The sequence below is a fragment of the Python bivittatus genome, unplaced genomic scaffold (assembly GCF_059951505.1).
Source record: "Python bivittatus isolate LINGU-HERP-01145 unplaced genomic scaffold, Pbiv_v1 ctg000070_np1212, whole genome shotgun sequence".
NCBI lineage: Eukaryota > Metazoa > Chordata > Lepidosauria > Squamata > Pythonidae > Python > Python bivittatus.
The window spans coordinates 15,739,605-15,762,157 of record NW_028277034.1 but is presented as its reverse complement, the minus strand read 5'-3'; the positions used below and the strand labels follow the sequence as shown (position 1 = coordinate 15,762,157).

At 37.4% G+C, this 22,553-nt stretch overlaps 1 protein-coding gene across 7 annotated transcripts in view; it reads left to right on the top strand.

Moving 5' to 3' along the window:
* KLHL2 (kelch like family member 2) overlaps nt 1-22,337 on the top strand; it is a 65,042-nt gene extending 42,705 nt beyond the window's left edge. For 5 of the 7 annotated variants that reach the window (XM_088132643.1, XM_088132625.1, XM_088132611.1 and 2 more), the window contains 10 exons: nt 3,149-3,265; nt 3,949-4,098; nt 5,472-5,589; nt 5,777-5,974; nt 7,195-7,296; nt 12,502-12,630; nt 14,993-15,133; nt 20,686-20,829; nt 20,903-20,958; nt 21,349-22,337. In XM_088132643.1, the coding sequence (XP_087988769.1) occupies nt 3,149-3,265; nt 3,949-4,098; nt 5,472-5,589; nt 5,777-5,974; nt 7,195-7,296; nt 12,502-12,630; nt 14,993-15,133; nt 20,686-20,829; nt 20,903-20,937 (1,134 nt within the window). In that variant the 3' untranslated portion in view covers nt 20,938-20,958; nt 21,349-22,337. The remainder of the gene's footprint in view (nt 1-3,148; nt 3,266-3,948; nt 4,099-5,471; nt 5,590-5,776; nt 5,975-7,194; nt 7,297-12,501; nt 12,631-14,992; nt 15,134-20,685; nt 20,830-20,902; nt 20,959-21,348) is intronic. The other 2 variants (XM_088132616.1, XM_088132631.1) reach the window with 1 other exon arrangement.
* The last annotated feature ends 216 nt before the right edge of the window (nt 22,338-22,553 follow it).

Genomic DNA, 22,553 nt, shown 5'->3' with positions numbered 1-22,553 from the left:
AATATTCCAAGAGCAAAACAATTCCAGTAAGGTCAGAACTTTCTAATTTTGAATGATGATATGATGAACCCTCACCCCATGGCAGCAGATGAGGTCACCCAGCGATCTCATGTAGATATTAAATAGGAGAGGGAAGAGCACCGAACCCTGCAGCACCCCACATAGCAGGGGCTGAGGGTGGGACCTCTCCTCCCCAGTTATCACTGACTGGAATTGACTATGGAGAAAGGAGGCAAATCAGCACAGCATCGTGCTACCCACCCACAGTCCCCTAAGCCGATCCAGAAGGATACCATAGTCAATGGTATCAGAAGCTGCTGAGAGGTCATGTACGGCAAGAATGGATGCACAACTTCCATTTACCCACATCAGAGATCATCCAATTAAAATAGTTGTTGATTAGCTACTTGGATTCTTATGAAAAATGGGGGAAGTTGTGGAATATGCTTATTTCTGCCACTCCACTGAGTTTTTGAAGATTGTGTATGCATAGTTCCTCCAGTTTATTCTAATAACGGCCTTGTGAAACAGATTAGGGTGGGTATTTATGGCTTGCTAGATGAGCATCATGACTAAGCAGGGACTGGAGTTTGCATGTTTTTCGTCTGAACCTGACCATATGTGGTCTTCCTAGTTTAGACAAGTATTTTGTCTGCTGGTTATTTCTATTCTTGATTGGGAACTCTGCATTAACTGATGAGAAATGATACTTTGATGGAATAAGATAAAGATCAGCCCAATAACTTTGGAATATTTGACAAACCAGTTGAATGTAGCTAGAAGCAGTGTTAACTATAATAGCACCACATCTATAGAAACTAGTTGAGGTAACTCTGATAAGAGTTGTATTCATTACTCGGTTTGCATACTGCTCTGCTTTCAATAAGACAATCACACCACTTCATTAAGTACCCATACATTAGCAGAGTAAAAGCCATAATGAAATTGGATAATTTTAGAGCTTTTGGATACAGGTAGGTCACAATTAGTGCGAGTTGGAATAATGTAATATTTGATTTAGTGTGAATGGTAAATTGAGGCCAGATTATGTTTAATGCAATCCAAAATTCAGTTAATGCAAGAGCAATTGAGACTAGCACATGTGGAGTTTCAGTTGGGGTTTTAGATGCTACTCATCTTCATGTGTGCAAGTGGAGAAAAGGAAGATTCTGCCCAAGGAAAATAGTACAAGTTTAAAAAAGAAGAGTTCGTAATTATATTAGTGTAAAAAATTGATGTAACTGAACAACATGTAGTCATAGCAACACTAAAGTGGGATAAGATTATGGTATGCAATATTATAAAACATGCAGGGCAAATTAAAAAAAAGTAAAGTTTCATCAGCTTTTTATGGTTTGCAAACATCTTCAAGGAGAATGAGAGACAATAAAGATGCTTTCATCAATATAAGCTTATCTTTAGGACTGATATTTAGAAGTTTTTTGTTATTTTTTTGTTTTTCTTTCTATAACTGTGACTTTTTAACAATAAATTTATATTGTAAGTATATCCTTTTTATCCGACTGTAGTATTAATATACATATAAAAATTATGTTTAAACATTTCATTGCCTATTTCCATCGAGAACCAATTACCATGTTTTCCATAGAAATATCACTTTGCATAGTACAAATTCACATAATGTGACCATTTCGTGGGATTCATTAACCATACTAATTGAGACCTACCTATACTTCTCTGACATGAAATTGGTATTAGTATGGGCCACAGATAATGTATCTGTAGCCAGCAGCGTAAACAGAAAGTTGCTGCTTTTCTCAGAATGATGAAAGTGGTGTTGCAACATTGTGCCACAAACTCTGATCCTTTCAGCTATGCATGTACCATTGCAGCAGATATAGAAATGGGCTGGGGCTCCTGATGTCAGTCTGACTCCTCTGGAGTTGCGGCCTGTAGCCCTTTAGTTGTTGCTGAGCTGTAACTCCTGGTAGCTCCTGCCAGCATGACAGTGGAATGAGATGCAGAGAATGAGAGTCCAGCAACATTTGAAGGGCCACATTTCACCACCACAAAATGAACTTATTTGAGGAGGTAGTTTCATATTCCATATTGGGGCTGCCATAAGAGGCAAGGTTTTGTATTTTGTTGCTACCCGCCTAGGTAATAGGAGCATCTGAAAAAGTGTTTTGATCATAGTATGCATCAGTCCATATTCCTATGCCCTTTTGCCAAAGATTTAAAATAATACAGGGCTTTATAAGCACCAGCATTTTGAACTGCGCTTGGAAGTAGACTGTTAGCCAGTGGAGTTATGTCAACATAACTCCATTGGAGTTGGGTGGCCAATAAATTTAAATAAATAAATCACCACCACCACCACGTAGCTTTGGTATGGATAAATGTTTTAACAATAAATCAAATTTACATAAAGAAAAAAAACACAGTATGCAGAGATGGTATTAGATACACATGGTCACATAGGGCTAAATAATATGGGTCTGAGTGTGAACTGAAATACAAGTTACAGAAAATATATGTTGAGTTTTCTTTCTAATACTAAAACCCAGTTATGAAAGCTAACAGGATGAGGGTTTATACATAACCTTTAAATTCCATCTACATTAATTATTTTTCAAAACAGGGAAGTAGGCTCTTCCAGTAGTTGCAGGATGCTTTGCCTACATGTGCAGCCTATGTTTTGCCTTTTACCATCAGACAAGTGAAATTCCAAGAACCCCCTTTTTTGACAATTGTTTTTCCTTGAGCAGATGGATGTTGTCCTTAGAGCTGGCTTATTAGTAGTTGGAGATAATGGAGAAGACCCCTCTGTTGCTTAGAGAAGAGCCAGAAAAAGAAGAATGCTTAGGGAGAAGGGAAATTAGATGTGTCATTCTTTGTAATGCCGATTTTAGTAAGTTATTGTTACCATTTAAAACACATTAATTTGGTCTAGCTATGTCAAAACTTTATATGAGCTGTGTGCTCTCATTTTTAAGAGATGAATGGGTGGAGAGAATGGAAAAATAGATGAGGCACTTCTAGCTGCCTCTTACTGTATCTGTACTGGCTCCTGTTGGAAATGTCTCTTTCAATCTGAATTCTAAAATGGGCAGAATAACAGAGTTCTATATACATCTGTCAAGCAAACCATATGCAGAACTCATAATCTGTCTTTATTTTACACAAGGTATTTGAAGCAGTGATAGCTTGGGTTAACTATGACAAAGATGTGAGGCAAGAACTCATGGCACGTCTGATGGAACATGTTCGATTACCTTTGCTCTCAAAGGAATATTTGGTCCAGGTAATTAGCAGGAAGCATTTCATTCTTGGTCTTTTATTCTTTTATAGTGCAAGATAAAAGCTGGTGTAATTTGAGTAAACATAACAAAATTCCACAAACTGGTGCTTTCTAGAAGGGTTGGACCAACTTGCACAATCACATTGGGCTTGTAGGTTTGAGGATTATATCAACTGAGGGCATCATGCACAGGAAGGTTAAATTAGAGGAATATAAAAACAAAGTCTGAATCAGAGTCCCCCAATCTGGGCAACTTCAGACACACAAACTTCAACTTTCAGAATTCCCTGGTCTCTCAAGGTGAGAATTCTGGAAACTGAAATTAGCACATCTAGAAGTTGCCCAGGTAGAGAAACACTGATCTATATCAATGAAGAATTCTGTATTATTATTATAGGAGAATATTTCAAGGAGTACTTCACAAATAAAAATAGATATATAATTTATCATCATACTTTACATGTTGTGTAGGTGTCGTTTCTATTCTATATCCTGGCTACTAGGTTATTATTACCTCTGGCTTTCAACCAGCTTGTTTTTATTTGGCAATAATTGTTGGAAAAACAATTGTTTTAAAGTTCTCACTGAATCAATTCAAGACTAATGATTAAATGAAAATTACATTCATGCAAATTAGTCAGCGTGTTCTTTCTTGTTAAGACTGCATCAATATGTCTAATTCACAGAGAGTTGAAGAAGAGATACTTGTTAAAAACAGCAGTGCATGTAAAGATTACCTAATTGAAGCAATGAAGTATCATTTGTTGCCACTTGAGCAAAGAGCTCTGATGAAGACCACACGAACAAGGTTGAGAACACCTGCCTGTCTTCCAAAAGTAAGCCTGTCACTTACATGAGCTTCCTTTTTGTATTGCCTTGGGTTATATGAAAAAAAGTTAAAACACGTCATGGAGGTACGGTATGTGATTTAAGTCAGGGGTCTTTTTATTTTAAAAACATATAAATTCAGGGAATAATTGAAATAAAATATAAAATCATAGAATTGGAAGAGGTCATTTATGTCATTAATTCTAATTTCCAGTGTAGCATACAATTAAAGCATATCCAATGGTCTAGCCTCTACTTAAACCTATCTAGTGAAATTAATAAAGCAGCCAGAGAGGTATTTTCAGTATCCAGCTGCATACAAAATGTTGTTGAGTATGTCTACATTCTTATTAACATAGGGCTTTACCTTCAATCAGTATTTTATTCTAGTCACAGACCAGAGTTACAAATAAAATACAAATTTGTACAAATACAAATAAAAATGCATTAAAATGAAATAAAACAAAACATGATAATATTAATGGTAGGATCATCAGTGGGGTATCAAAGTCTGCCTAATTTTACAGACAGTATAACAAAATTTAGCTACATTCAAAGAAACTAAATCATACTGATCAGATAGCAACAACTATACATAAAAAAGATCAGAATTTCCCCGGGTATTTTATCAAATAGGGAATTATAAAATGGGTTCGTGAGTCCTTACAGAAGGTACAGTATAGCAGGACATGAGCTGTAGTTTCAATAGCCCCTTGTCCACAGGGGCATAATCTCAGCTCATAAGGAACTTTTTTGAATCAGCCCTCCATAACTGCTGTGGGAAGAGCATTGCAATGTTCTAGAGTTAATGCCCTTCAGAATGTGGGGCTTTACCTTTTGTTTAAGAAAATTTGGAAGCCATTATGTGGTATCAGACAGATTCAAATAATAGAGTTGTAATTCATAAAGAAAATCCTCTCTTAACTAAGATAATTGCTTTATAGGAAAAGGAAGCTAACCTCTCAGTTTTTCATTAGTGGGAATTCTCTGGGTAGAATTTAGTCTCCAAAGATGTTCTCCAACAAAATGGTCTCAAAAGATAAGGAAGTACAGGAGGAATTTTTCCTTCCGCTTTTTACTTGTTTACATGGGCAAGTCAATTAGGGCTGCAGCATATTCATATCTGCAGGGCTTTCCTTGGACCTTTTGAATCCTTGCTCATTTTATTGTGGATATGTCATTCCGAGCAATGGAATAGTACTGTAGATAGTCTTTTTTGTTGTTCATTGTCAGTGGCTGCTTGATATTTTTTTCATTTAATGAGAATCTGACTTGATTTAATTTAATTTAATTTAATTTAATTTAATTTAATTTAATTTAATTTAATTTAATTAATTTTCCATTTGAGAATCTGACTTTGTGAATGTTGCTTCTGTTAAAGCTGATGGTAGTGGTAGGAGGGCAAGCGCCAAAAGCTATCCGCAGTGTGGAGTGTTACGATTTTAAAGAAGAACGTTGGCACCAAGTTGCTGAGCTGCCTTCCAGAAGATGCAGGGCAGGTACCTAGACATTTTAAATGGAAGTTTCCTGCATGCAAGCTTAAATCTATGCCAACTATTTCCTTTTTAAAAAGATAGTCTCACATTCATAATTTATGAAAAGAGTTTCCTAATATGAGGATTTTAGAAGATAATTTATAGACATCAACACCTTAGATGAGGTGGACCACTTTTTTTTCCCCCCCAGGAGTTGTATACATGAATGGTCTTGTCTTTGCTGTTGGTGGCTTCAATGGCTCTTTGAGGGTTCGTACCGTGGATTCTTATGATCCAGTAAAAGACCAGTGGACCAGCGTTGCTAACATGCAAGACAGAAGAAGCACTTTGGGCGCAGCTGTATTAAATGGGCTTCTGTATGCTGTAGGAGGATTTGATGGGAGTACAGGTATATAATCTTATTACAGTGAAATCACCATATGGCCCTTCTTTGTATAAGGCATCTAGATTGTGGAGTGTAATCCTATTTTCTCTGAAACACATTTGGGCATCTTTTTTTTAATTCAAAATGGAAAACCCCATTATCGAACACAGAAGTATGATATTTAAAAAGCTTTTGAAAGTTTATTTTCTATAGTACAGTGGTACCTCGGGTCACGAACGCTTCTGTTCACAACCAATTCGGGTCATGAACAGCTCCGTTTGCAAAATTTTGCTTCCATTTGCGAACACTGGATCGGGTGACGAACAGGATCCGCGGCCATTTTTCCTCCCGTGACACATGGTCATGGCTTCCTGTAGGGAGGGGGACTCTCCCTCCAAGCAATAACCACCTCCCCACCCGCCTTCCTGTCCTCCACGCCAGAAGTCGCGTCGAGCAAGGTTAGCGTTCTCTCTCTTCGTACTGTACTTTGTGTCATATTTTTGTGGTTAAAACAAACAAACAAACATATGGTTCAGAACGGATTAACCGTAATTACATTGAACCTTACGGGAAAATTTGATATGTGACGCGACCAAAATCGGGTCGAGACCAAATTCGTAGGGGTCAGAATGGATTAACCGTATTTACATTGAACCTTATGGGAAAATTTGATTCGGGTCGCGACCAATTTGGGTCGCGACCAAAGTTGCAGAACGAATTAAGTTTGTGAACCGAGGTACCACTGTATATCCTGTTTTCCATGTGTCTCCTCTATATTTTCATTTGAAAAATCATATTGGAGCCTAATCTGCATGGGGGGGAGGGGCACGCATGCATGCACACACTTTCTAGGTGTGCTGCCTCAGCAGGTGGCATCACTGACTGACTTAGTCTGGGCTTCAAAGCTAAGCAAGGTCAGACCTGGGTTAAAATGTGGATGGGAGACCATTGGGGGAATTCCAGGGCTTCAGGCTAAATTGGGAAGTCAAGAAATCATCCTAGAAGAAGGCAGTGGTAAACCAGTTCAGTACTGTTGCATGGATATGCCTATGAAATTTTATTTATGCAGAATATTTTAGCTGACTAATATCACCAATGCAGTATTGTAGTTATCTCTGTTGGTAGCAAAATGATATGCCTTTATGAATAAGGGTAAATATATTACACGTATTGCTTACTGAAAAAAAAAGCCCTAGATTCAGTAATACTTCATTTTGATTAGGTTTCTTTGTACTTTATTACAGGTTTATCCTCCGTAGAAGCATATAATGTGAAGACTAATGAATGGTTTCATGTAGCTCCGATGAACACAAGGAGAAGTAGCGTTGGAGTAGGTGTAGTTGGTGGTAAGATCTCTTAGCCTAAGTTGAGTCTGCTCTCTGCATGACTCAACTTTTAACACATTTAATCCTAAAGGCCCTGCCTATTCAAAAAAATATACCTTTTAAAGCATGTGAAGAGTTTTATGAAGGCAGAGTACAACTCCATTCTGAACGGAAGGCCCAGGAATTCTATCTTCACTCTTCCCCTCTTGTTTGCCATCCTTCTCTCCCATCCTTTCTTGTGCTGCTGTTCTGCCAGTATTTTCTTGGCATAGAGTATAGAGAGCTTTTGTTATCTATTTATTACAGGGAGGAATCCCATTTTCTTTACATGCCTTCCCATCACACCACCTCAACTAGCAAAGCCATTCCTCCTTTGTTAATCTCATCAGCTTTCTTATTGTATTTGATGTGCTTCATCTTATTGAAGGATTAGCTGTATTTATTTAATGTTGTATATCACCTGGGAAACATTGCATAACAAGAAGCACAAAAAGAATTCAGTAAATAATAAGGAAAATGCTATGCTCCCCCTTAAAAAAAAAAGCAATAAAACGTAACCCAGTTGTACCACTTTACATCAGATCCAATGAAATATACACTAGAAGCCTTGACCTGTTGCCTGTAAAGTAAAGTAAGGCTGAAACTGAATGGCTGTTAATCAGAAGCCAACTGATTCCAGGATAGTTCTGACATTAGCTGCAGATCGGGTTGTGGTTCCCCAGAAGGAGCTGGTCCACAAACTAGGGGTTAGCCTTAGTTCAAAACTAGTGGTGGAATAACAAGTAAAAGCTGTGGCCCAGAAAGCCTTTGCCCAACTCCAGCTGGGGGCACTAGTTGTGGCTTTTCCAGGAACAAGAGGCACTGGGAACACTCACTTATGTCCTCATCATCTTTTCAATTGGGATAACCTAATTTGTTCTACGCAGGACTGCCAAAAGGCCACCTGGAAATTTCAGCTGGTAGAAAATGCAGCTACTCATCTGTTTTACAAATCAGTTATGGAGAATCCCCCAGTCTTGCAGACAGGCACGCTGGGGTCATGCACTTCATGAAGTGTATGAGACCAGGACAAAAAAAGTGTTGGCTTTATTATTGTTGCTGATGTTTGACTGTATATTCTGCTGCTGCACCCTATGGAAGATCATTCCCCCTGAGATCAGGCTGGCCCTGACCTTGATGGCTTTCCTGAAGGGCCTGAAGACCTGGCTTTGCCATCTGTCCTGGGGATCAGAGAGTGCTGTGGAGAGTATAAACTGGCTGTACTGTTCCTGAATGACTGTGCTCTCCTGGTGACTGTACTGTATGGTTTTTAATTGTTTTTAATTATTTTAACATTTTGTATTCGTATCCCCTTCATGGATCACTGCCTTGTCGTGGCGAAGGGGCTTGCGTAACTCAGTGAAGCCAAGAGCTATACCGTGCAGGGCCACCCAAGACGGACAGGTCATGACAGAGAGTTCTGACAAAATGTGGTCCACTGGAGAAGGAAATGGCAACCCACTCCAGTATCCTTGCCAAGAAAACCCCATGGACAATGTCAAAAGGCTAAAAGATATGATGCCGGAAGATGAGCCCCTCAGGTCGGAAGGTGTCCAATATGCTACTGGGGAAGAGCGGAGGGCAATTCCAAGTAGCTCCAGAAAGAGTGAAGCGGCTGGGCCAAAGCCGAAAGGACGTTCAGCTGTGGATGTATCTGGAAGCGAATTGAAGGTCCGATGCTGTAAAGAACAATATTGTATAGGTACCTGGAATGTAAGATCTATGAACCAAGGCAAGCTGGATGTGGTCAAACATGAGATGACAAGATTGAACATCGACATCTTGGGAATGAGCGAACTGAAATGGACGGGAATGGGTGAATTTAATTCGGGTGACCATTATATCTACTACTGTGGGCAAGAAACCCTTAGAAGAAATGGAGTTGCACTCATAGTCAATAAGAGAGTGGGAAAGGCAGTAATGGGGTACAACCTCAAAAACGACAAAATGATCTCAGTGCGTATCCAAGGCAAACCATTCAATATCACAGTCATCCAAGTCTATGCCCCAACCACTGATGCTGAAGAAGCTGAAGTTGACCGCTTCTATGAAGACCTACAACACCTTCTAGAACTAGCACCAAAAAAAGATGTCCTTTTCATCATAGGGGATTGGAATGATAAAGTAGGAAGTCAAGGAGTAATCGGAATAACAGGCAAGTTTGGCCTTGGAGTACAAAATGAAGCAGGGCAAAGGCTAATAGAGTTCTGTCAAGAGAACAAGCTAGTCATAGCAAACACTCTTTTCCAACAACACAAGAGACAACTCTACACATGGACATCACCAGACGGTCAATACCGAAACCAGATTGATTATATACTTTGCAGCCAAAGATGGAGAAGCTCTATACAGACAGCAAAAACAAGACCAGGAGCTGACTGTGGCTCAGATCATGAGCTTCTTACTGCAAAATTTAAGCTTAAATTGAAGAATGTAGGGAAAACCACTAGACCACTCAGGTATGACTTAGATCATATTCATTGTGAGTACACAGTGAAGGTGATGAATAGATTTAGAGGATTAGATTTGGTAGACAGAGTGCCTGAAGAACTATGGACGGAGGTCCGTAACATTGTACAGGAGGCAGCAACTAAAACCATCCCAAAGAAAAGGAAATGCAAGAAAGCAAAATGGCTGTCTGATGAGGCTTTACAAATAGCTGTGGAAAGAAGGAATGCGAAAAGCAAGGGTGAAAGGGAAAGATATAAGCAACTGAATGCAGATTTCCAGAGAATAGCAAGGAGAGATAAGAAGGCCTTCTTAAATGAACACTGCAAAGAAATCGAGGAAAACAATAGAATGGGGAAGACTAGAGATCTCTACAAGAAAATTGGAGATATGAAAGGAACGTTTAGTGCAAAGATGGGCATGATAAAGGACAAAAAAGGCAGGGACCTAACAGAAGCAGAAGAGATTAAGAAGAGGTGGCAAGAATACACAGAAGAACTATACAAGAAAGATCTTAATGTCCCTGATGTCCACGCTGGTGTGATCACTGACCTTGAGCCAGACATCCTAGAGAGTGAAGTCAAGTGGGCCTTAGGAAGCATTGCTAACAACAAAGCTAGTGGAGATGACAGTATTCCAGCTGAGTTATTTAAAATACTAAAAGATGATGGTGTTAAAGTGCTGCACTCAATATGCCAGCAAGTTTGGAAAACGCAACAGTGGCCATGGGATTGGAAAAGGTCAGTTTATGTTCCAATTCCAAAGAAGGGCAATGCCAAAGAACAGTCAAACTATCGCACAATTGCACTCATTTCACATGCTAGCAAGGTTATGCTCAAAATCCTACAAGCTAGGCTTCAGCAATACATGAACCGAGAACTACCGGATGTACAAGCTGGGTTTCGAAGAGGCAGAGGAACTAGAGATCAAATCGCCAACATTCGCTGGATCATGGAGAAAGCACAAGAGTTCCGGAAAAATATCTACTTCTGCTTCATTGACTATGCAAAAGCCTTTGATTGTGTGGATCACAACAAACTGTGGCAAATTCTTAAAGAGATGGGAGTACCAGACCACCTTACCTGTCTCCTGAGAAATCTGTATGCGGGCCAAGAAGCAACAGTTAGAACTGGTCATGGAACAACCTATTGGTTCAAAATAGGGAAAGGTGTACAACAAGGCTGTATACTGTCACCCTGCTTATTTAACCTATATGCAGAGTACATCATGAGAAATGCCAGGCTGGAAGAATCACAAGCCGGAATTAAGATTGCAGGGAGAATCATCAACAACCTCAGATATGCAGACGATACCACCCTAATAGCAGAAAGTGAAGAAGAACTAAAGAGCCTCTTGATGAGGGTGAAAGAGGGGAGTGCAAAAGCTGGCTTGAAACTCTACATTAAAAAAACTAAGATCATGGCATCTGGACCCATCAATTCCTGGCAAATAGAAGGGGTAGAAATGGAAGCAGTAACAGACTTCATTTATTTGGGCTCCAAGATCACCGCAGACGGAGACTGCAGCCATGAAATTAAAAGACGCTCCTTGGGAGGAAAGCTATGGCAAGCCTAGATAGCATATTAAAAAGCAGAGACGTCCCCTTGCCGACAAAGATCCGCATAGTCAAAGCTATGGTTTTTCCAATAGTAATGTATGGCTGTGAGAGTTGGACCATAAAGAAGGCTGAGCGCTGAAGAATTGATGCCTTTGAACTGTGGTGCTGGAGAAGACTCTTGAGAGTCCCCTGGACTGCTAGGAGGTCAAACCAGTCAATCTTAAGGGAAATCAACCCTGATTGCTCATTGGAAGGATCGATAATGAAGCTCAAGCTCAGATACTTTGGTCACCTAATGCGAAGAGAGATCTCTTTGGAGAAGACCCTGATGCTGGGAAAGATTGAAGGCAAAAGGAGAAGAGGACGGCAGAGGATGAGATGGTTAGATAGCATCCCTGAAGCAATGAGCATGAAACTGAGCAAACTCAGGGAGGCAGTGAAGGACAGGAAGGCCTGGCGCAATACGGTTCATGGGGTCACGAAGAGTCGGACACGACTTAACGACTAAAGAACAACAATTGTTTGTATGGTTGTTTTAGATTTTGGTTTACATTTTAATTGTAAGCCATCCAGGATCACGAACGTGAGATGGGTGGCTATATAAACTGAATGAATGAAAATGAATGAATGAATGAATGAATGAATGAATGAATGAATGAATGAGTAAATAAATATTATATGGATATTTATTTTGTTGGTATTATTGCTTATATAGCTTTTGTAAGCCACACATTCCTTCAGTTGAAGCAGTATAAAACCACCTGAACTAAATATATAAATAAATAACTTGGTTTCTGTACCTTAAACCTTTTACTAGGTTCCACTGCTCCTATTGTATGGAAGGATGGTACATCACTTTAATCTAGATGATGAAAACTCTAAAACCTGTATGAAAATTAAAACTGTCTACAGCATTATGAATGCTGATTAGAACTGTAAATAGTTTTTACACTATTCCTGTGGTGTGCTACTTTCATTGCTCCCTTGCTTAGGTATTTTTAAAGAGAAATCTACCTTTTTATTAAAATCAACCATGTAAATAAGCTTCCCATACAAATGTTTCTATTTTAAATGTGCTATCTAGGGAGAGGATATATGATCACTATATAGTATATGTATGTGTGTGTATACATAAATCTTGTGTGCACATATGCACACCTATCTCCTAAACCTATTTCCAGGTTTGCTGTATGCAGTTGGTGGCTATGATGGTGCATCGCGTCAGTGCCTTAGCACAGTGGAATGCTATAACTATCATTCAAATGAATGGACCTATGTCGCAGAGATGAGCACTAGACGTAGTGGAGCAGGTGAGCAATCAGAACTTAAATCACATTTTTAGTAGAAAATGTATTTATTTCTCTCTCCCCCTCTCTCTCTCTCTCTCTTTTTTTTTTTTGGTGCCTTCAATTCAGTTTTGACTCCTGGCAACCGCCTGGACAAGTCACTACAGTTTTTTTGGCAAGGTTTTTTTGTAAGTAGTTTGCCATTGCCTTTTTTCTAGGGCTGAGAAAGGGTGACTGGCCCAAGGTCACCCAGCGGCTTTGTGCCTAAGGTGGGACTAAAACTCACAGTCTCCAGGTTTCTAGTCTGGTGCCTTAACCACTGCACCAAACCAGCTTTTTAGTAAGTTCTCTCATGGAACTCATTAAATGGCCTTTAGCAAGCCACACTGCACATTTACATATTATAGATGAGTTAAATACAATTTAAGTAGCCAAAGTACTCTGCAATTCAGCATTTATCAGCTGAAGAAAATGGACTTTTGATTTGCCTGGCTATGAGTAAGCCCGGGCTAAGAACTAAATTGGACTATTTTAAAATAAATTTTATTTTAAATTAGGAAATTACAATTCATCTTTTCAACTCTAGGCATTTATTGTAGGAGGAGAGCTGTGTTAAGTCTCTGGTAGTCAGAGATCAAAACTGCCAGAGATCTGGCAGCGTCTTCTGAGACTACGAAATTTCATCTGCACCATTTGCTTTCCCACTTTGCCCACCAGTCCAAGCCACATCAATACACACGCAGACACTGTACGTACTCTGTATATACTCATGCCTAGAGTACTGTTATGATGTAATCATCCCCTCTCAATCGGTTGAGACTACAACTCCCATCACACCCAGTCAATTCAGCCTATCGCTGAAGCACTCCAAGCTGGGGGAAGCTGTCAAACAAATGAAAGCCCAGATGCCTGATGCCAGCAACAGAAAAAAAAGAATTGCAAATCACCAATAAATAAGCTGAATAAATAAATTGAGACAGATTGATGTGCCCTGGTGTGCTTCTTTTTAAAGTAAACTGCGTTAACTTGTTTAAGGCATCTGATGCAGGAATCCATTTTGCTCCTTGTTTTGAAGTGGTCAGCTCCATGTCTAGCAATGACTGTTTTTTTAACACAAAAATGTCTTTTTTTCTTCTAGCCCAGTTGTTCAGACACAGTTTCTTTGGGGAAGGCTAAGGCATTACAGCCAATCTACAGTTACAGCTCATTCTGCCAAGTGTCCTTTTTTAATTATCTGCTCACAGCTCTTCTCTCTGATGGCTGATTTTGTGCTTTCTTCACTCTCCTCTGCATCTTCTGCCTGAAAGTCTAGATAACAGTTGAGGGACAGCCATTCTTCCCTGCTGATTGTTATAATTCCACCCAGGAACACCAGAGAAAGAAACCTCCTTCAAAGGTTTCTTTCTTCCGGCTTAGAGTGTGAGCCCCAGCCTGACCCTCTAGAAAAGTGCATGCACAATCCTCACATCCAGCTTTCTAGTCCAAACACCTCTGCCATGCTTCACACTTTGCAAAAATCCCTGCCCAGGGGCTCTTCCCTGTTTATCTCCCTTGACGCTTTTTAATGGCCTTCTGCCTCCAACCAAGATGTGACTCCGTAGATGTCTGCATTGGTCATCAGTGTTACGTTGCCTTAACCACTAAATGAGGAAGCACACAGACACACCCCTTTTCTGAATGTAGTTTGTGACTCTGTAACATCAGCTCTGGGATGAGGGTCCTAGCCCCTTGCGTTCCAAAGGCTTAATGTTCAGTGCATTTTTCTGTTAAAAGGGATAAGCTGGGTGTCATCCCAGTTGAAATCCTACTTCAATCTAGCAACTCCACGCATGTGATGAAGTGAGCTGTAGCTCACGAAAGCTTATGCCGTTTAATAATTTTTTTTTAGACTGAGAAGGTATTACCAGACTCCTTCTGATCTATATATTTAATAATTCTCCCTTTATTTCATATTAAAATCACAATGTTGGAGCAATTTTTGGATTTTTTAGGGGGGAGCACAAATGAGGTTCCCATGCTGTAAATATATTTATTACTTTGTCTCATTTGATCTCAGTAACTTTTAAGCATCTAAAACCAGGAGACTGTGAATCTACTCCCATCTTAAGCATGAAACCCAGCTGGGTGACTTTGGGCCAGTCACTCTCTCTCAGCCCAGCTCACCTCACAGGGTTGTTGCTGTGGGGAAAATAGGAGGAGGAAGGAGTCTTAGATATGTTCGCCACCTTGAGTTATTTATAAAAATAGTAAAGGTGGGATAAAGAAAAATCTTGTTGATGCAATTCTGTTCTCTCCCTTATTAAATTTTGTTAAATGTGATGCCATTTGAGAAAAGAATGCCCTTTTTTCTCTGATTTCTGAAGCTTTTATTTTCTTCTCTTTGCAGGTGTTGGGGTTTTAAATAACTTACTGTATGCAGTGGGAGGACATGATGGCCCTTTAGTTCGAAAAAGTGTTGAAGTTTATGATCCCACCATAAATATATGGAAACAGGTTGCAGATATGAACATGTGTAGGAGAAATGCAGGTGAACACTGGAAATCATAAAGAATCTGTAATAGCCTATTTGAAAAAGCACTAGTTTTCATGCAGTTTTAAAAAGCTGTCAATACAATCAAAAGGAAGGCAAGGCAATACTTTAAGAGTAGGCTTTTATGGGATAAAAGTATTTTAAAGGCATAAAAGTATTGGTTCATTTTCTTAATGGATACACACTCAGACAATATTCTAGCAGTTCCTAGCAATTTTAAAACCAGAATGCTAAGATTTCTACTGTTTCAAGATTAGCGCATCCGCATTAGCAAAAACATTCCCATGAAACATTCAATTTCACTGTGTCCTGGATGTGACATTACATTAAGACAGACAAAAGAAAAGTATGATATAGTTCTTCCAGGACTGAATTGGTCATATTTAAATTGGTCACATTTTCTACTCTGTTTTTATTTTGTTTTAATTGTTAGCTGCCCAGAGACATGTCTATGAGATGGGTGGCCCATCTATATATGCACACTGTTCAAGTAAACAATGTATATCTGTTTGCTTAACCATTTTCCACTAAAATGGCTCCCAGATATGCTTACAAACATGAACTCAAGCCACTTCTTAAATATATTCATGGGGTATTTTTAATTGCATTTTTTTTTACAAAAAATACATAAAAAGCAATGAACAAAGCAGATTAAAAAAAGGTAATATACACTTGCCCAACAGATAATCTGATTGTTCAGTTATATTACCAAAAGAAACAGAATAAAAATAAAAAGACAAACTCTCACTAAAAATTAACCTGTTAAATTGATATCAATCACCTACATATATCACATACATATTTAATAACAATATATCTAATTACACATAAAGATTTATCTATTCTTTAAAATATAATGTAATTATGCCAAACAGAAACTTACTGTGTCATGTTTTGATTAGTAGAAAAAATGCCTTTTTAAAAATTGATGCTACTACACATTTTTACACTGTCCTTGATGTCCAAAGTAGTGGTATTTTTCCAGTTCAGTATAATTATCTTAGCTGTTCCCAAATTCCACAATTTTGGAACACAATTCAAAATAGTATTCACATAATTAACACATTGTTTTTAAAATATTATTCCCCAAAGAATGAACAATGAATGAAACCAAATGATATGGAAAATGTTCTTATATCTGCAACAAAGAAAATCTAGTTTATCCTTTCTGATGCATTATTTGAGGTATGTGATAAAATCTTGTGGAATAAAATCTTGTGAAATAAAATCTTGTGATGAATTTATCAACCACAAGTCCAAAGAAATAGATCTAATATTTTTTACTTGCATCTATTGATGTTCCATTATTAGATATTCCAATTTATTTCATATGTCAGAAATGTTAATGATTTTAACTTTAAAGATATTTTAAAACTTCTGATATAGATATAAAGTTTTTGATTTCAAAAACAGATTCCATAAAAAATAATAGCATCTCAGGCTTTTTTGAGGCAGCTGTCTGGTCCAAGAAAATTCTATCTGAGGTTGTTGAAATTTTTTAAAATAATTATTGCAATGTTATTAATTTAAAGTAATTATTCCAGTCTCTGCCTATTTTTTCCAATAGAACATCTTATCACCTATTTTTTAGGTAGAATTCTTCTATAACATCAAATATTCATGAAACTCAGCATCAAAATCCAATCTGTGTCACAGTAGGGCCCAAATATATCTAGCTGCTCTCAAAGTAGGAAATGAAGGGCCCTTTTTGCTATATGTTCCAAGTATTGTCAAGATCTTAACAGAAATAACATTCCAATGAAGCTTATAAAGGTTCAGATAAATTCTCATTTCACATAAATATAGATAATATAAACTTTGATATAATCTGGTAAATTAAAGCATTCTTTATTGAAAGATAATCTCAGTTTAGCCAATGAAATTCTTAATAGCCTATCTTCCCATATAAATTTCTTCAATATTTTATTGATCTAAATAAAATGTCTACTTGAAATTAACATGAGAATGCCTGTTAAAATATAAATTGAGGCCAGGAGTAGTATTAATTTTAATACATTGATCTTACCCCATCAACCTATTGAAATTTCAACCCCTCTATTAATATCTATCATCTGTAGCATTTAGCATATTAATTTCCACATATTTTGAGATATTTTTGGTCTTTATAATCCTACATATTTAACATATGTTGTACACATTACAAAGCCAATCATCTTACATTGATATATTGATATATCAAGTCCCAAAGGAAGTGAATTAGACTTTTTTTCCAATCAGTCTGATAACCTAAATATTTACCAAAGTGTTAAACCAGCCATATTAGTTAGGCAGTGAAGTAGAATAGCTATTCAATATTGGTAAAACATTATCACCATATAACAATACTCAGAATCCACCGATGTAATACCAGTGTTGTCATAAAATTGTCTAACGTTATAGCTAATAGCTGGAGAATTAATTGGAAAAACAACCGAGAAGGTGGGTGCCACACTATAATTCAGTTGGTCCAGAAATAATTGATTTGTTATTACTCTTACTTTGGTTGCAAATAGTAAATAACAATCCATTTAATAAAAGAAGGTGGGAATCTATACCTACACAGTACTTGCTTTAAAAAATTAATCTGAATCCTATCAAAAGCTTTTTCAGCATCAAAATATATTAATACAGCAGGATCCAATCTATACTGAGTGATATCCAAAGTATCTATTAATAAATGTAGATCATTAAATGATTGTCTATTTTTACTATAACACTGAGATGGATAAATTACATGTGGTAATACCCTCTGCAGATGTTTAGCCAATAAAGCAGTTAATATGTTGATATTAATGAAATGAGTTTAAAATTTGTACAGAATTTAGGGTCTTTAAGATCAATATTATATAAGCCTCATAAAAAGATACAGACAATTTACTGGAGTTAAATTATTCATTATAGACTTCTAATAATATTGGGGCCAACAGGTCTATACAAGATTTATACAATTCAACAGGACAGCCATCTAGGCTGGGGGCTTTTCAGTTTTTCATCAGTTGAATTGTCTCTAATATTTCTTTTGTAGTTTCAAAGGTGCTTGCAAAATACACAGTCCTGTGATAATGGCTGAATATCAGTCTTACTCAATGAGATCTTAAAACAGGGGCATAATTGCATATAAATAAATTAAACCCAGTTACAACACCTAAGAATCTCTTCCAATTTTGAATTTGTAATGACATAAAAGTTGAAGTGTTCAATTGATTTCTTGAAAAATGAGCAAAAAATATAGCAATTTAAAGAATTTTAGTTGAGGAAAATAGAGTTATGGAAGTTTGTTATGACCTGTGAGTCAGGCAGGAGTTGGCCCCATACAGGAATAATAATAATAATAATAATAATAATAATAATAATAATAATAATAATAATTGTAATAATAATAAGACAGTTTTTAAACTGAGACTTAGACTTCATGGCTTCAAATTATGCTTGCTTAGTTTTATGATTATTTTAGTATTGAGACTAAAGAGCAGTAAGATTTATTCTGGTAGGATATGATGAGAGCACGTTGGGAAACTGAAGAGATGAGAAGAAATCTACAACTCCTTTTTAGTAATAAAATAGTCATATCCTTGTGAGCATTCCTTGCGAATAATAAGGATAGTTCTGGTCAGTTTAGCCATAAATGCAACCAAAACCAAATTTTACCCCAAGTATGATCATGCTGTTTTATGTAAGATAGGATGTCTAATCTAGAGACTCACAAGTCAATATACAAGTAGTCCTCACTTAATGGCCATAATTGGGACTGGAAATTAGGTCACTAAGCAATGTGGTCATTAAGTGAAACATCACGTGACTGGACCTGATTTTACGACCTTTTTTGCAGCGGTTTTTAAGTGAATCACGCGGTTTCCCCATTGATTCTGCTTGCTGGAAGCCGGCAGGGAACATCACAAACAGCGATGATGTAACCCCGGGACGCTGCAACTGTCGTAAGTGCGAGCTGGTTGCCAAGTGCCCAGATCGCGATCATGTGACTGCGGTGACACTGTGACAGTTGTAAAATCAGGCACTGGTTATAAGTAACTTTTGTAGTGCCATTGTAACTTTGAACAGTCACTAAACAAACAGTTGTTAAGCAAGGACTGTATTGATATCCACATCCCACCAACTAGGAGGTATATGCAATGTACTGACAAACCCACTCAGGAACTCTTTTAGAAAGGAATTCTAAAAAGAAGTTTTGGGAAAGGGATTTTTGAAGCATGTGTGGTAACTATTTTTTCCTGTTAGTGTGTGCGTGTGTGGGGGTAAAAGAAACAAAATCACTTTTTTGTTTAAAGAATAGGACAGTAAGGAGATCAGAAGAAAGATTTCAGTATTTTGCAAGTTTGGAATGCTTGGAATGCTCGATTGACTGTCGAATCTGAACAAGTCCTAACGTACGTTCCAGATATTGCATGAAAATTAAAGGATAAATTAGAAATAATTGATGAAGTAGAAAAAGAAATGTTATACATTCTTCACAAAATTAAAGCCATATATCTCCTAGAAGTACTGATTGATTATGTGCCATCAAGTTGGTATTGATTCTTAGCAACCACATAGATTTTCCTCATGATGATCTCTCCCTAACCTGGTCTTTCAAATCTTCCAATGATACACTCATCACCACTGCAACTAAGTCCATCCACCTTGCTGGTAGTCTTCCTCTTCTTTTTCCTTCTGCCTTTCCCAGTATTAGAGCCTTCTCCAGAGAGCTAGATCTTTGCATAATGTGTCTGAAATAGGATAACTTGAGCCTGGTCATTAGTGTCTCTTGTGCAAACTCTGGGTTGATTTTTTCAGTGCTCCATTGGTTTGGTTTGTTGGCTGTCCAAAGCATTCTTAGGAGTCTTCTCCAAAACCAAAGTTCAAAAGTGTCAATACTCTCCCAGCTTCCTTCTTCAAAGTCCAACTTTTGCTTCCATTGAGGGTCACGGGGATACCATTGCCTGCAATATTGTTATCTACATGATGGCATATTAATATCTTTTCCAAGGCTTTCATGACTGCTCTTTCAAGTGCTAGTCTGTGGTGTGTTTCTTGACTGCTTGTTCCTTTGCTTTGATGGTTGATCCTAAAAGGCAGAAGCTCTCTACCACTTCAGTTTCTTGATCGTTAATTCTAAGGCTGGTTGTTGAACCTGTTGTCATTTAATTTTGTTAATTTTAGTCCCATTTTTTCACTTGCTCCTTGATTTTAATTACTAAAGCTTGCAGATCCTTTGCACTTTTGGCTATCAAAGTAGTGTCATCAGCACAGCAGAGGGTATTATTTGGCGAGGACAACTGAAACCCCTTTCTTCTTTTTTGTTCCCCTCCGGGTTTGTTTTCTGTGCGATCATTGTTCTTTTGTCTTGTGCTGTTTTGGTGCTTTTGTATTATTCTTTGTTTTTACATGTTTTTAAAAATTGCACACTGCCTTGGAGTCAGGTGGCATATAAATTTAATAAATTATTATTGTTGTTATTTTTTCCTCCAATTTTTCTTCCAAAACCAAACCAGCAAATATTGCCTGGTTAGGGAGCAATCACGTGATAACATTCTCTTTCTTTTTCATATTAGGGGTTTCTGCTGTGAATGGACTTTTATATGTAATTGGAGGAGATGACGGCTCCTGTAACTTGGCGACAGTGGAATATTATAACCCAACAACAGATAAATGGATAGTTGTGTCATCATGTATGAGTACAGGAAGGAGCTATGCAGGTAATGAAACAGAAATTTGAAAGAAGATACCGCTCCCTTCTAGAGCAAAAGTGGGTATTTTTTTTTCACTCAGGAGCTGCTTTATCATCATCATCATCACTATTTTGAGCATCTGGGGACTGCAAGAAGGTATGGCTATGACATCAGCAGAATGGGCAGGAACTTTTACTTTTTAAATTGAAGTCATACCAATTGTGGCATATACTGAAAAATAAGTTAATAGTTGCGGAGTCATGGGTGTTGCGGGCAGGCAAGGAGGGGGCAAATGACAAAATGTATATTGTCATATCACAATGCATATTTCATCATTTTGACAAAACCACCAGATTCTCCACACAAGTCTGTGTGGAGTGAACTTGGGCAACTTATACTTCTTCAGTTTCAGTATCCCATCTTCCACAGGGTGGTACTCATTATGTGTATTACATGCATATGAATCATTTTGTGAACAAACATTCTAAAATGTTGTTTAGGAATGTTCTAATACAAAGAATTGAACTCTTGCATCTCTCTCTCTAGGTGTTACTGTTATTGACAAGCCATTGTGAATGGGTGCAGATATTCCCCCCCTTGATTATGCACTTAAAAGCAAGCTTTAACAAGTGGTGTTGAAGTGATTAAGCATCAAAGCACTTCTCAACTTGTAGCTGTGCACTGAGACATGTTGGAAACTGCAATTAAGGATGAAAATGAAGATTATTCCAGGTTGAAGCAAAGGGTAGCATTATTCCACAGTAAGCTGCATCTACTGGAGATGTACAAAGCAGTATGGATCTTATTTGATGGATTTCTAGACAAAACTCATTTTCCTAACAGCCAATCATGTCGCCCACATGGTTGACTATGGATTTTTTTTTTCCTAGTAGAAGATAAAGTAATGTGTTCTGGTGAAAGTAAAAAAGTAAAGATTTTTGGGGAAAAAGAAAAGAAAAGAAATATCCATGAACACTAGCTTTTATGCCTGGATTGCTTTTTCTAAATCCTCTTTGGTTACATTACAAACATGTGCGTGTTTAAGCATAAGTACCTTTTCTTTATACTTGTTTGGGTCTTGCTGATACTGTTTAGAATTGGCATGGTATTCCAAAGTATGCCAGTGCTACGTTCTAACAGAGGTGTTTATTTTGATATTTACTAATGCTTTAAAACTGATACCACACAAAACTCAATTTAATATGTTTTTAACTAATATATTGGTGATTCTTATTTGCCAAGATGACCTTTGTTATGTTTTGATGTATTTATCTTAACTGTAATTGGGCCTGGTAATAATTATGGGTTGAAATGAATGTATGGAGTTGTTTTATTTGCATGGCATTTAAAACTCTTCTCATATAACTATTTAAAAAGTTTCTTGTGTAACTATTTAAAACTGTTAGCTGCTATTAATTACTCTATTATATGTGAACATATTTGTAAAAGGAATATATTAGAGAACTGTTGCGTTAAATTTGACCCAAACTATTGTAATTTTGACCTGGTTTCTTTAATAAAATTTACATACTTGCTTTTCTCAAAGTTTCGGGGTTGCCTTTTATAAAACATCTGGTTACTCTTTCATTGGCAGATAGCTTCAATCTGTTCAAGTCATGAAAACAATACTAAAAACAGACTATGGAACTACAGATAGTGTGATATATTGATTTTATTTATTTCTAGTACATGATTTGGTAATACCTAAATATGGTGTTTAAAGCTTTGGACTACTTCACTGAAGGGCTGTA